At 41.1% G+C, this 15,973-nt stretch overlaps 1 protein-coding gene across 1 annotated transcript; it reads right to left on the bottom strand.

Annotated features, from left to right (window-relative positions):
- Positions 1–3,558: 3,558 nt before the first annotated feature.
- Positions 3,559–4,842, bottom strand: LOC145127783 (uncharacterized). The gene is made up of 2 exons (XM_079062915.1): positions 4,302–4,842; positions 3,559–4,112 (listed from the first exon to the last, which is right to left on the bottom strand). Exons 1-2 carry the CDS (start codon positions 4,840–4,842, stop codon positions 3,559–3,561), a joined length of 1,095 nt encoding a protein of 364 aa, XP_078919041.1.
- Positions 4,843–15,973: the final 11,131 nt, after the last annotated feature.

Here is a 15,973-nt window from a genome sequence, read left to right as displayed (position 1 = left end):
ACATAATCTGTTAGTTAATTAATTGATCATTTTCTGTAAATTTCTGGTTTATATAATACATATATTTCATAGATCATTCCAGATCAGTTTGTCTGCTTTTGTTGAAATATGGAGCTGATTTTGAACGATCAATAGTTGAGTTCATGAAGTACTATCTCCTACCAGATGCAATGAGAACCAAAAGTAAATTAACAAACCGGGACGATTCTAATCTATTACCATTTACCAGAACGTACAATCCCTGAAATATTTGGGAGTATTTGGATGCATGCTTCATCTATTTATTTCAATTCGAAGTTAGTAATAATCAGTTTTAGATGTTGAGGTAAACTAGCTATGATTCAGATTCTTCGATTATATATGCAACTGATTATTTGATTCTGAGTCACCATAACTACACATGTTTTGATTAGCATTAAATATGATATATGAAGGTATGAAGAGTACATATAGAAGTCAAATGAGACTTTTATGGATATGAAAATAGATTCTCTCTCCAGACGGTATACGTATGTCATATTATTTGAAGGAGAGTTTGTTTGGGTTTAGTACACCCTGACAGGGCATTACAAACCGCAAAATCCATTGGTATCCGTCGGTAATGAACTTTGCGACGGACCAAAATATGTTGGTAAAATCTCGTTTAATTGTTACAATAGAAACATTTTTACTGACGGATTTCCGTCACTAAGCTGTCGGTAAATAGCAATTTTAGTATAAAAAGTAATTACATGAAAATTTGCATTCTTTTATATTGGACGTGTTCGGCACGGAGCGTTTGAGAGCTTCTAGCGTTTGACAAAACGCTTCGTTTTGAACAGAAAGCCGCGTTCGGCACTACAAGCTTCTAGCGTTTAGTTTAAACAAAACGCTTCAAATCAAAATGCTACTTCATATAGCGTTTAACAAAACGCTACAAGTTACAAGCTACCCGCTACAAGCCAATTTTGCCGAACACCCAAAAATATAACAGAAAAACACAAAACTAAGAAAAATCTTATAGAAACTTTTTTAAACATTACAATTACCCATAATTCCTATTTTATTCATTTTCTACCCTCCAAACTTTTGTTTTAGTTTAAAAGTTATTTTTGGCTTCTCAGCTCATAATTACTCTTTTGTTCATTTTCCACCCTCCCACTTTTCTTAGTTTAAAAATGGAAAACTGCAATAAAATCCTTATATATTGGTCACATAATCGATTTAGTCATTATATCTTTTTTTTATTCAATTAAGTCCCAAAAACTGGTTATCGTATTCAAATTAACCCTTTTACCCCGTCAAAAGGTCATCCAACTTTTAAAATTTATATTTTTGGCCCAGATTTCAAAATTTATTACAAATATGGTCCAAAATTTACACTTTTGACCTAAATTTTAAATTTTATTACAAATTTGGTCAAAATTTTACCCTTTTTGCCCAAATTTTAAAATTTTATTATGAATTCATCCTAACTTTAGTTTTTTTTTTAACTTTTTTTCTCAAAATTTTGTTTCGAATATGTTTTTTCTTTATAAAATCATATTTATACAAGAAAAAAAACATATTTTCACATAAAAAATCTTATATTTCTATATAAAAACTTTTTTTAAAAAAACTTTTTTGTATACAAAATACCTATTTATAAAAATGGGAATTTATTAAGTACATAAATATATGCAAATCCGTTTTTATCAAGACGTTCAGCTATGAAAACACTTTTCCCTCTTTTCTTCTACTTTGTTATCTACCATCGATCGTCCTTACAGCATCAATGCTTCGCATTCACTAAAAATCGTTGTAAATTGTAAGAATTCGTTTTAAATAACCTTTTTTCAAATTATGTTGGTCCAATTTCACGATAATGGAAGCAAATAAGCCCTAATTTAGTATTTATCGCTGTACAATTTGTTTGATTATTTGCTTATTCTTGTTGATATCTTTCTTCTGCTCTATTCTCTACAATCAGTCGAATATTAAACAAAAAATTGTTGTACATTGTGACAGTCAGGTTGCATCCTTGTATTTTAGCATATGTTGGTTCTATTTCTTCCGACCTTTACATCCATTAAACATTTTCTTTGTTATTGCAAGTTAATGGAAGTACAAAATGTTTATTCAGTTTGATATAAACAAACTTTTGGAAGCATTTTTATTGTAAATTTGATAATATAATTTGAATGATTACATTTTTTTAATAATAACATTTTGAATCATGTTTTTGAATCATATCACATTGAATCATAAAATTTTGAATCTTATTATTTTGAATTATAACAGTTTTTGGATCGTAACATGTTTTGTGTGCATATATATATATATATATATATATATATATATATATATATATATACTATGAAAATAGATGTTTGTATACATTTTTTCTATAAAAACGGATTTGTATATATTTATGTACTTAATAAATAGATATTTCGTATACAAAAAGTTTTTTTTTTTAAAAAAAAGTTTTTATATAGAAAATATTAGATTTTTTTATGTGAAAATAATTTTTTTTTGTATAAATATGATTTTATATAGAAAAAACATATCCGAAACAAAATTTTGAGAAAAAAAGTTGTAAAAAAACTAAAGTGAGGATGAATTCATATCAAAATTCTAAAATTTGGGCCAAAAGGGTAAATTTGGGACCAAATTTGTAATAAAATTTAAAATCTAGGCAAAAATGTAAATTTTGGACCAGATTTGTAATAAACTTTGAAATCTGGGCCAAAAATGTAATTTTCGAAAGTTTGATGACCTGTTGACCGAGTAAAATTGTTAAATTGAATACGATTACCGGCTTTTGGGACTTAATTGAATAAAAAAAATATATAAGGACTAAATCGATTATGATGTCAATATATAAGGACTTTATTGCAGTTTTCCCGTTTAAAAATATGATCTTTGAATAAAGTGAATACGTTTTTCTAAACTTACAATTACCAACTCATCCAAACTTTGTTACCGGTTTCCCTACTTTTTTCTATTTTTTTTTTTAAGTTCTTTAAAATTAAGTTTTTTCTTATATTTCTTTTAGTTATGTCTTCCTTTAAGGTTACGGCTACTTATTTTGTCGAATTTGTTTTTACAAATAAGTTCTTTGTAGAATTAACTTTTTCAATTTTTAAAATTTTCCATTTTATACATGTTTTAAAGATTTTTCCCATTTCGGTAGCTCTGTTTCTATATGTTTTAAAAACTTTTGTTCTTAACAAATTTCCGTTTTTATAGAACTCCAGGGACAATGCGCAGGGGTATTACAACTATTTTAAACAATTCTCATGCACAAAAATTTAATTAGGCGGGGTATGGTATAATTTTTGTCGATGGTAAAAATGTGTCATATAAACGCCACCTAAGCTTTTGTAGTTTTTACATTTTTTTACCTATGAGGTACGGTTTGGTGATGTTTTTTACCTACCAAATTTTCCTTTTTTTTAATTCAAAAATCTAAGTAATTTCATAAACATAAAAAATAAATACTAATTAAAATAACATAACATTTCATAAATTAAAAACATTACATTTGATTTAACAATCATAAAACGGAAATTAAATTAACTAACTTAATAAAATATTTCAGTCCGAATATTCACCGATATCATTGTCCATTGGCTCATTTAAATCAATTTCATTAACCCGATATATGTGTTCTGTCAAATCGTTGCGAAGCTCGTGGTGTTTTTGATTGTCACATATCGGCCTTCTTCTTGCACGCCATAAGATGGAACCAGGTGGTATTAGCGTACTAGAGGATGCACCGTCCTTTGGTTGAAACTGACAAATTATTTTGTGCTCGTCTTTCAAAATCATATTATGTAAAATGATACACGCATACATAATACAAGCGAGCTTTTCCACACTTCGAGGACAAGTCGGATGTTGTAGTATACGCCAACACTTCTTGAGGACTCCAAATGCTCGTTCGACATCCTTCCGAGCCTTTTCTTGGTACGTTTTATACTTTATGCATTTTGGATCACCTGGACATGTAAGCGTCTTCACAAACACAACAAATTCAGGGTATATACCATCAACAAGATAATACCCATAAATATACGTCGTTCCATTCACTTGAAAATGACAGCTAGGTGCGGACCCATCACAAAACCCATTGAATATGGGCGACATGCCTAAAACATTAATATCGTTGTTTGAGCCAGGAGCACCAAAAAAAGCATGTCAAATCCAAAGATCATGTGACACAACAACTTCAAGTATGACTGTGAGGTGACCCTAATCACCCCGTGTAAATTGCCCTTGCCATGCATTAAGACAACTACCCCAAGCCCAATGAAGACAATCCAAACTTCGAAGCATACCAAGAAAGCCATAAATACTAGCATGATGATCATATAATGATTGAACGTCAATAAAAGTGAGTTTACGCAAATACTTTGGACCGTAAATAGTGACAACGCATCTGCAAAACTCATCCAAACTGTCCCTAGCTACTCGTTCGGACATTTGAAAATATCCGTCCCATGAATCAGAAACAGAACCGTAAGCTAACTGACGAACCGCAGGTGCACATTTTTGTATTTCTGAAAACCCATCCGCACCTCTTGCATCTCGACGTTGTCTAATATATTCAGAAATGCTAGTAACGTCACCAACTATACAAAGAAATAAATGTTTTGTCATTCGGAATCGACGCCGGTAGTGTGCCACTAGACGAGTGTTTGCATCCCAACGATCTCTGAGAATCATCTTCCGCGTCTTAGGTTGCCTAGATTCGAATTCCTCTTCTTCTTGTTCTTCTTCTTCTTCTTCTTGCACCTTTTCTATAATCGTTTCCCATGATTTAACAAAAGCTTGACCAACGGTTAGTAACAACTTACAATTTTGTAATGAATTTGCCATTTTTCTAGATAATTTTTTAAAGAAGATAAGATAAAGATAGGTTTGAGTGAATAGGTCATGATATGGAGTATATGTTTGTATTTATAGTGGTTAGAAAAAATGAAAAAAATAAATAAATATGGAAACAGTCTTTTGCAACGTTCACAAATCCCACCCAACGTCCACTTTTTCAAGCTTTCGCCCTCGATTACATTGCAGCCTGGTGTTTACCGGCGGTGAAGTTGGCCACATAGGCATACTGCCAGTGAGATCTTCATGATACCGTCTAGTCTTAAAAAACACAAAATTCATAAAAATCTAATAGATACTTTTTTAAACATAAATAATAAACCACTCCCAGATAAATCTTCCATTCCTGTGGTGTCTGAAAATGTATGCCAAAAACAATCCAACCTTTTTCCACAAGCGTTGTATAAAAGTAAAAATGTATATCCTATTTACATGAAAGATAACTATAACTGATTAAAATATATTTTTTGTTGAATGCCTGAAATCCCTTAATGGTGTTGTAATATGGACCAAGTAACAAATTCGTCGGTGCAACTAGTTGTGTTGTTCTATTACATCCATCACAGTAAAAATAACATATTTTTTTTAATAATATAATACATTTTTTTAAATAATAACCGAATGGAAAGAAAATAATTTTACCTGCAATGAACAAACACAAATGTTAACTCAGTTGCAACAATTCAAACAAATATACTTATTAAATTACTTCCACCCCATGTCCATCCACCATTTCTCTTTTAAAATTGATCATTTCAAGACTTTATATATAAAAATTTTCAACCAAAAAATAAATTTAATTATACCAAAAATGACGACATACCAAAAATGATGACATTCCATCCGATGATTTAGCATGGATCATATTTATAGCAAAAAATCAATCTAAATAAAGAACCCAATGTTAGCAATTTAAAATTGTGGAGACTAACATGTTATAAATAAAACATGTTATTATTTTAAAGTGCTCAAACCTTTGACAAACCTCAGATCTTCCATCTGTTATGTATAACTTTCGAAAAAGTTAGATTTATTTTATTTGACCAGATTTAAAAAGGCTTTAGTCGGACATGGCTAAAGCTTGAGGAATTCGACTTACAATAAACCGAAATAATATTTCCAAACAATGTGATTCCTAGCAAAAACCTCCAAGAAAAATTGCCCCTATGTGATGACATTCCCCCAAATGGCTTAAAATTCTTAAATTAAAGAATCAGTGAAAACTGCCAAAAGATAGTTATTGGGTTCCACACACCCGCGTGGATTATGTAAATCCACATGCCCCGTGTGGAGGGTGAAAGCATATTGCTTTAAATGGAAAGTCCTCAAAAGTACAACGCCAAAATCAACCAATTTGGGTTCCACACACCCTATGTAGATTAAGTGTAAATCCACATGCCCCATGTTGAATGAAGTCAATGCCTACAACGGTGGCATTTTCCGGTAAGCAAAGGTTTGGAAGAGAAAGGCGACATTTTCCGGTCGCAATGTTTGTTCCATGGATAGGGAAGGATAAAATAGTTAGGTACTTAGGTTTTGGGGTGATTTGACCCATCTCTTTTATTAAATAAATTCCTTAATTAAATAAATATTAAATTAATTAAAAAGAAATATACATGGGCAATATAGTCTTTTTATGTCTATCGGGGACCAAACACACAACAAAAATATGTAATAGGGACCATCCGAGTTAAGAAAAAAACTTAAGGACCAAACGTACAGACTACCTCTAACCATAGAGACCATTCATGTAACTTATGTTATTACCTATTTAACATTTAGACAAAACTGTAAAAATGGTCCCTATGGTATGTATTTTTTCAAGAAAAACATCCAAACCACTAAACTTTTGGATTGGTGGTCGTTTGAGAATGTTTGTATGCGTTTTGGTCTCTCGAAAAACTAAAAAGACTGTATTACCCCATTTAATTTCCTTTTCCTATTATGTTTCATTTTTATCGAATATATTAAATAAAAAGAAAAATCAAATAAGGCCCCTACCCCACCCCCTCCCTCACCCTCACCCCCACATACCTCTTCTTCATCTTTTCCACCACTCATCTATATCTTTGGCGACTCTATTAAAGCCTTCTTCCAATTCTCCGGAAACAACCCAACCACTGCCTGCCGGAAAATTACCCACACCCAACCGTTCCTCGGTTTTAAGAGTGATTCAAAAACTTAGTCATTGCCTCCTTCTTGCCACCTTCTACTATTATGATCCACCACCAAACAGTCTTGCCATAATTTGAACCCCTTTGCAGAACCCAACTGACCATCACCAACTTGCTCCATAATTTTCAACATTTCCCTATTTTATGTCATTTTCTTCTCCAACCCCTCTGTAATAGAAAACAATTCAATTTCTCCAAAGAACCCAATCTAATACATAAATTGAGGTTTGGATTTCCCATAAACATCACAACATTACATAAACCATCGATGAAATCAAAATATGTCAAAGTTGAACAAAATCAACCTAGAAATCTTTGAAGATCGATGTTGAAAGCCAACCCAAAACTTGCAAAAAGAAAAACAAAAAACCAAACTAATCTCATCCCTAACCTAGTGATTTTTTTAGGGTTCTTTGTTCATCAATCTTCCCGACTAGTAATTTCACAATCACCATAATTAGGTGGATTTGCTTTGGAATTAAATTTGCACAAAATCGATATCTTGAGATCGATAATGGTAACCAACAAACTCGTTGGGGAACACAAACACGAGTCAAGACGAGAGATCGAAAGGCGAAGGTGATTTATGAAAATGAGTTTATGGTTTTCTAAAGATGGCGATGAGGAAAACTCCAAAGCTAGTCCATGGTTTGATTTCCAGAGTTATTAGTGGTTTCTTAAGCGATGATGGTATAGTGGAAGCTTATAAGGTCTCTGTAACACCTGGTTCGGGTATTGGTGGGAAAGTTGCCAATTTGGGGAGGATTTATGCATGGACTCGGCGAGTTGGGAGATCAACTCGTCGAGTAGGGTCGTGGTGACTTGGACGCGGGTCCGAATTGACTCGGCGAGTCGGAAGGCCCGACTCGGCGAGTCAGAGCTGTTTAGAGAAAACCCCAGTTTCGGGGTTTTCCCCTATATAAACATTATTATGAACCCTAGTAGCTTCCCTTAACACCATAGAAGAACGTTCACGGCCGCAAACCCTCTTGTGTGTGAAGTAAGAACAATTGGGAGCTTATCTTTGAGATTTTGGGGAGGATTCCAAGTTTGAAGAGGAAGTATCAAGGGAGAAGTATTAGATTAAGCATCTATTTCGTGTTGGGCATTTGTCTGAGGTATTAATCTGCTACCTTAAGCTTTGATTTCTTTTTGGAGATTATGGCCAACCTTGAGGAGATGGAAGCAAACTTAGATCTGGATCTATCACAAGGATATGACTCCAGATCTGGACCTCCTTAGGTCCCAAATATCATAAAGTTGCACCTTTTATTAAGCTTATTCCCTCTCCATGCATGAAAACCTTGTTTGAAGGTTAGTCTTGGTGTTATGGCCATGTGAGGCCTTGCATACACGTAAAGTTTGCAACTTTACGTGTTATCTACACTAGTAGAGGATAGATCTGAAGTTTGGGACCTTGAGTCCCACTGGAAAAGGCCGTAAACATAATGGACTAAGGGGACTCAGCGAGTCGTGCAAGAGACTCAGCGAGTCGAGAGGGTTTCCTCGTTCACGGCCAAGGGTTCACGGTCAAGGGTACATGGCCAAGGGTTCACAGTCAAGGGTGTTCGGTTGGGAGTTTACGGCCGTAAACATCAAGGAACTCGACGAGTCTCTCGGATGACTCGGTGAGTCAATGAGTTAAGCAGGGAACTGATGAGTGGTTGATTGCACTCGACGAGGCAAGGTCAATATGGACTGTTGACCTTGACTACAGACCTAGACTTTGACTAGGTTTGACTCAGAGGAGTCGTAGGGGCAGAGTTAAGATTATTTATTTATTGGTTATAGGCAGTTTGGGAGGAGCAGTGTAGGACATACCTGAATTCAGTTGTCGGTTCAACTTTGTGAGGTGAGTCTTCTCACCATACCCATGGGTCTAAAGCACCAAGGCCGGCCCATTATGTGATTATGATATATGTGTTAGTCATTATGTGTTTTGGTATGTCATGTGAATGTGTGTTTTGCATGGAAGACCTCGGGGGGAGCCCGTGGCATTAGATGTAAGACCATGCGGGGTAGCCCATGGCTGTCTTAGGTAAAGACCATGTGGGGTAGCCCATGACATTGGATTTAAGACCATGTGGGGTAGCCCATGGCTGTCCTAGGTAAAGACCATGTGGGCTAGCCCATGGCATTTGTAACATCCCAATTTTCAAGGCCAAAAAATTCATTTTTAAATTAAGTACCTCATGAAATAGTGTACCAAAACATTGTCAAGGTTACATCAACTTATAAAAACCATAACGTCATGTTTCAAAATCACAATAACAAGAGTTATGAAAATCAGAGTACAATCCTAGAAACTCCATGCGGAAATCATGTGTGTGTGTGATGCGCTTCTACACCGCCGGCTCCTTCCCCTTGGACAAAGAGGTACCCGAAACCAAAACTGAAACTGTAAGCACAAAGCTTAGTGAGTTCCCCCATCATACCACATACCAAAACCACATACATATTGCCGGACAATTATGGGATGCCCGACCTACCCATGTCAAGCCATTCTGGGGTGCTTACCTACCCATGTCAAGCCATTCTGGGGTGCTGACCTACCCATGTCAGGCTATTCTGGGGTGCCGACCTACCCTCCGGTCTATCTCAACCGAATACGGGGACTATTTCACCCCCTACCGCTAGCATATAATATCATATCAGAATCATGTTGTCAGACATATCTGGGGTGTCCGACCTACCCATTGGTCCTAGTGACCGAATCGGGGACTAGTCCCCTCCTACTGATACTATCTCACATAACATAGCATACTAGCATACACATATATCAAGCAAAAGCAACCCAGATGATTATCACAAAGACAATCATCACAACTAAACAACTACCAGTGGGCCGACCTTGGTGCCTTAGACCCACTTCTACTGGAAGGTAACTCACCTCGATGTCGTGTAGTGTCTGAAATGTCCTCGGCGTGAAAGTCGACTCCCCTCGACTCCTCAATCCCTACACGACAACCCTTTGAAGTTATCAATTCGAACATGCAACCCAAACCAGGGTCAACTCAATTTAGTAAAAGTCTAACATTGGTCAAAGTTAACATCCAGTTGACCTGACTCGCCGAGTTGGTCTGCCAACTCGTCGAGTCCATACTCCTCTAACTCGAACCAATCCCCGTCTCTAGTCGTCGAGTCTAGCAAGAACTCGACAGGTTCTTCTTCAATCATACCATCGGGGCCATCTTCATCCGACTCGCCGAGTTCGACCTTGAACTCGTCGATTTCATCTCCCTCATAAGAATGTGTCCAGTCTATCAGTCACCGAGTTGTATGAACAACTCGTCGAGTCCATTTTCAAAGATTGGAAGATTGCCTTGGACTCGCCGAGTCTGCTCAAACACTCGTCGAGTCCCATGATTCCCAGGTCTATAATCTCGTCCATCTTTGTTGAGTCCTTTTCTAGACTCAACCAGACCCTCAAAATAGCAAGGGTTGGAGAACCACTATCCGACTCGTCGAGTCCCAAGAACAACTCGTCGAGTCCACTAAAGTACATGTCCATAAACTCGATTTCTGTCAAGCTCATCTCATCCAAAGGGTAGATCCGACCTCCTAAGGCCGATATAGCACGTAAAGCCACGAACTTTACGTCCATGCATGGGTCTTTTAGCCCTAAAGGACTACAAATGATGTCTAAAAGATGCATGGGGCTCTCATGGCCATAAAGTTGGCACCTTTATGCCATGAGACCCCTCCAATAACCAAGATCTGAAGTCAATACTCCCTATAACACTTAACAATCCGAAAATAGCTTAGAAAGCCCTAAATATACCCAAAATCCAAGCCCTAAAGATGAATAAACACATGGAAGATCAAGGCAGGAGCTTTTTTACCTTAAATGAGCTGGAAATGGAACACAATCTATGGATCTCCAAGCTCCAACTTGAACTCCCAAACTCCTTTCCCCTTCTCAAGCTTCACAATCACCAAAATGCACCAAAATGGCCTTAGAATACTCAAACAAGGCTAGGGTTTCGATATGATGTCTTCTGGGGGTATAAGGGACGATGGAGGCTGAGATAAGTTGTTTAAATAGGGTGCAAACCCTCAAATTTAGGGTTTCACTCAAACAACACCTACTCGCCGAGTCGGTCTCCCGACTCGTCGAGTAGGCCACTTAAACTTCCCGCGAATCACGACTCTACTCGACGAGTTGGGCCGCCAACTCGTCGAGTCCCAGAGGAAATACATGAAATTCTTGAATTTAAATACGTACCAGGAATCAGGTGCTACAAATCTCCCCCACTTATTTTAGACTTCGTCCTCGAAGTCAGCTGTTGAATCTGGAAAAAGCTCGGGGTAGTGCTCTCTCATCTCTTCTTTCGGCTCCCAAGTCCATTCTGACCCCTTACGGTACTGTCATTGCATCTTCACCGGCTCCACCCTCTTGTTCCTCAGATCCTTCGACTTCCTGTCGAGGATCGCCACTGGCCGCTCGATGTAGTTCAGGCTGTCATCCACCTGAATATCCTCCAAGGGCACCACTGCCGAGTCGTCCACCAGACACTTCCACAAATGGGAGACGTGAAAGGTGTTATGAATCTGACTGAGTTCGGCTGGCAGATCCAACCTATATGCCACCTTGCCCACCCGGGCTACAACCCTGAAGGGTCCAATATACCTGGGGCCCAGCTTGCCCCGCTTCCTGAATCGAATGACTCCCTTCCAAGGCGACACTTTCAGGAGCACCATATCCTCGACCTGGAACTCCAGGTCCGATCGACGCTTGCCGGCATAACTTTTCTGCCGACTTTGATCAGTCTGAAGCCTGATCCGAACCTGTTGAATCCTCTCTGTAGTCTTGAGTACCACCTCAGTACTCCCCATGACCCTCTGCCCAACCTCACCCCAATATATCGGGGTCCTGCACTTCCTCCCATACAACATCTCGAAAGGAGGACGGGCGATACTCGCATGATAGCTAGTATTATAAGAGAATTCCGCCAATGGTAGGTAAGTATCCCAACTACCTCCAAAATCTAAAACACACGCCCACAACATATCCTCCAGAGTCTGGATGGTCCGCTCGCTCTGACCATCCGTCTGCGGGTGAAAGGCGGTGCTAAAGTGCAGACGAGTACCTAGCTCGTCATGAAACTTCTTCCAAAACCTGGATGTGAACCGCACGTCCCTGTCGGAAATCACTGAAACTGGCACCCCGTGACGCGCCACTACCTCCCTGATGTAGATGCGGCCAACTTTTCAGCCGAAATGCTCTCCTGAATCGGAATGAAATGGGCGCTCTTGGTCAATCGATCAATGATGACCCAAATCGAATCTACCCCTCGCGCGTTCCTGGGAAGCTTTGTGATGAAATCCATAGTAATATCTTCCCATTTCCATATAGGGATATCCAATGGCTGCATCTTGCCGTGAGGCCTCTAGTGCTCGGCCTTGACCTTCCTACAGGTCAGGCATCTCTCAACATACCAGGCTACATCCCGCTTCATGCAGGGCCACCAATAATCGGGACGAAGATCTTTGTACATCTTTGTCGCCCCGAGATGAATCGAGAATCGGGACTTGTGTGCCTCCTCCATCAGAATCTGGCGCACATCCCCGTGGTATGGAAGCCACACCCTGCGGTGTAGCGTCAATAACCTACGACTATCATAGTCGAAGGAGGAAACCTGTCCCACAATACGCTCACTCATCCGATGTAACTCCTTCATAGCCTCGTGCTGGGCCTCTCGGATCTGCTCCAAAAGAGAAGCCACCACCTTCATCCTCATGCACATGTCTCTGATTGGCGCTGCCTTGCGGCTAAGCGCATTGGCCACGACATTGGCCTTCCCCGGGTGATAGAGGATCTCACAATCATAATCCTTAACCACATCTAGCCACTGGCGCTGTCTCATGTTTAGATTCGGCTGATCCATGAGGTACCTTAAACTCTTGTGGTCCGTGTAGATGGTACAACGGGCCCCATAGAGGTAGTGTCGCCAAAGCTTGAGGGCGAAGATAACTACCCCCAACTCCAAGTCATGCGTCGGGTAGTTCGCTTCGTGAGGCTTCAGCTGCCTCGAAGCGTAAGCGATAACGTGCCCTCTCTGCATCAATACCGCACCCATACCCGAGAAGGACACATCGCAATATACTACAAAATCCTCCATGCCCTCCGGCAGGGCTAAGATTGGCGCCTCGCACAATCTCTGTCTCAACGTCTCAAATGCGGCCTGCTGCTCAGGCCCCCAGCGAAAGACCACGGCTTTCCTTGTCAACCGGGTCAGGGGCACATCTATCTTGGAGAAGTCCTGAATGAATCTCCGATAATAGCCTGCCAGTCCCAGAAAGCTCCGAATCTCGGATGGAGACCTCGGAACCTCCCATCTCATCACGGCCTCCACCTTGGCCGGGTCGACCGAAATCCCGTTCTAGTTGACAAGGTGCCCAAGAAACTGCACCTCGCGCAACCAGAACTCACACTTGGAGAACTTAGCATACAAGCTCTCCCTCCTCAAAGTATCCAGAACCTCTCGCAAGTGCTCCTCATGCTGCTCTCGTTTCTTTGAATAAACCAAGATGTCATCGATGAAAACTATCACTGACCGATCCAACATCTGTCTGCACCCGCGGTTCATGAGATCCATGAACGCGGCAGGAGCATTGGTGAGCCCGAAGGGCATCACCACAAACTCATAGTGACCATAACGCGTCCGAAAGGCAGTCTTCTGCACATCCTCCTCTCTGACCCTCATCTGATGATAGCCTAAACGCAAATCAATCTTGGAGAACCAAGATGCTCTCTACAGCTGGTCAAAGAGGTCATCAATCATCGGGAGTGGGTAACGGTTCTTTACCGTTACCTTATTCAGCTCCCGGTAATCTATACACATCCGATGCTACCCGTCCTTATTCTTCACAAACCGAATCGGGGCTCCCCAGGGTGAACTTCTCGGTCTAATGAATCAATTGTCTAACAACTCCTGCAACCGTGTAGACAACTCCTGCATCTCAGGAGGATCCAACCGATACGGTGCCTTGGCTATCGGAGCCGCACCAGGAACTAGGTCGATCCTGAACTCTACCTGCCTCTCCGGAGGTATCCCAGGCAACTCCTCGGGGAATACATCCGCGAACTCTCGTACCACTGGCACATCGCCCACCGTCGCCTTACCCGCCTCCCGGGTATCCATAATATAGGCGACATATCCTGCGCAACCCTGCTGAAGGTGGCGCCTAGCCCTCGCTGCTGAACATAAAGTTGGCCCTCGTTGTGGCCTCTCGCCCTGAATTACCAGCTCTCCCCCACTTGGGGTCCTGATCCGCACCAACTGCTGCGCGCAATCGATCACCGCCCCATTGGGGCTTAGCCAATCCATACCTATAATAACCTTGTTCCCTCGCAAAGGTATGGGAACCAAGTCTACCAGGTCGCGCTCCTCGAACAGTCTCAGAACACAGTCTCTGAAAACTTCTGATACTCGTACTGACCGGTCGTCCGCAATCTCGACCTCTAGAGGGCAATCCAACATGCCCGAGGACTCAGAAAACTTCTTGCTAAGCGCAAGAGAGACAAATGATCGGGTAGCACCCGAATCAAACAACATCTGAACTGGGATACCGTTCACATGGAACGATCCTAAACAGAGCATACATATAACATATCAAAATCACAGCGACATAAAATAAGAACATAAGGAAGAAATCATACCCGTCACCACATCGGGTACGGCGCGTGCCTCCTTGGCTGTCAACTGAAATGCTCGGCTCCACACAACTGGAGCCTCTGCCTTGACCTTCCGGCCATCCGCAAATCGTGCTGTCGCTGGAGTCGGCCCCACCACAGGCGTTGCTGCTGACAATCTAGGGCAGTTGGCCTTTTTATGGCCCCTCTGATTGCAATGAAAGCAAATCAGGTCTGATGTCTGAACTGTGGGGGTGGGGGAAGTACAATCCCTGCCAAAGTGCCCCGTCTTGCCGCACTTGTAGCAGCCTGACGACCCCGCTCTACAAGCTCCCTCATGCGGCCTGCCGCATTTCCTGCAGTGGCTCTGGCCCGGCTGGCCCTTTGACCTAATGTCGGATCCCTTGGGTTTCTTCCCCGAAACCCCTGTAACTTTCTCAGTCTCTGCCTTCCTCTTCCTGAGGTGCTCCAAATCAATCTCCCTCTCCCGCGCCCTGGCAATCATGGACTCCAAGGTCGGGCAGGCTGAATAGCTGACATGCTCCCGGATATCAGCCCTCAACATATCATGGTAGCGGGTCTTCCGCATTTCCTTGTCCCCCGCATACTGAGGTACCAACAAGGCCCTCTCCCTGAACTTGTCGGTGATCTGCGCCACTGTCTCAGTCGTCTGTCTCATATCAAGAAACTCTCGGGCAAGCTGCTGAAGCTCCACAGCTGGCGCGAACTCAGCCCTGAATCTAGTCACAAAATCTGACCAAGTCATAGCCTCGATGGTTGGGGCTCCCAACGAGTCACCAACTGACTCCCACCAATCTCTAGCTCTATCCCTCAAACATCCCGCAGCAAAGCGGACCTTCGACCCTTCCAGGCAGAAGCTCGTCAACTGCGCAGACTCGATGTCTGCGATCCATCTCCTGGCAGCAATGGGGTCCTTCACCCCATGAAAGTCCGGCGCACCACTCCCTTTAAAGTCCTTGAAGGACAGTGTGCGCGTACCCGACTGGCTGGACGTCGAGTCCCTCCTGAACGCCTGGAGGCGATCCTCCATTAACTCGATATTCCCCTCCTTGATCGACCCGAAAATGATAGGGGTTGACTCAAGGATACCTCTAGTGATCTCAGACGCGATGAACTCGCGTAGTCCGTCATCAACCTGCTCGGATCCCGCGCCCGAGCCTGACCCTGACCCAGATCCTGCTCCATGTCGTGTAATCGCCATACTGAAAATAAACACATAAACGTCAGGATCATACATATACTTGAGAGGTCTCGCACACTCTCCAAGTTTCCCGGTTCTGTCTCAGCCTTC

The sequence above is a fragment of the Lactuca virosa genome, chromosome 7 (genome assembly GCF_052849685.1).
Source record: "Lactuca virosa cultivar CGN04683 chromosome 7, Lactuca_virosa_CGN04683_v6, whole genome shotgun sequence".
Classification (NCBI taxonomy): Eukaryota; Viridiplantae; Streptophyta; class Magnoliopsida; order Asterales; family Asteraceae; genus Lactuca; species Lactuca virosa.
The sequence above is the reverse complement of the archived record's forward strand: the minus strand, read 5'-3'. Positions and strand labels throughout refer to the sequence as shown.

Coding starts and splice junctions, on each gene's coding strand:
- LOC145127783 (XM_079062915.1), bottom strand. CDS start 4,842: ATGGCAAATTCATTACAAAATTGTAAGTTGTTACTAACCGTTGGTCAA. Junction 4,113..4,301: donor TAGTATTTATGGCTTTCTTG/GTATGCTTCGAA, acceptor TTAATGTTTTAG/GCATGTCGCCCATATTCAAT.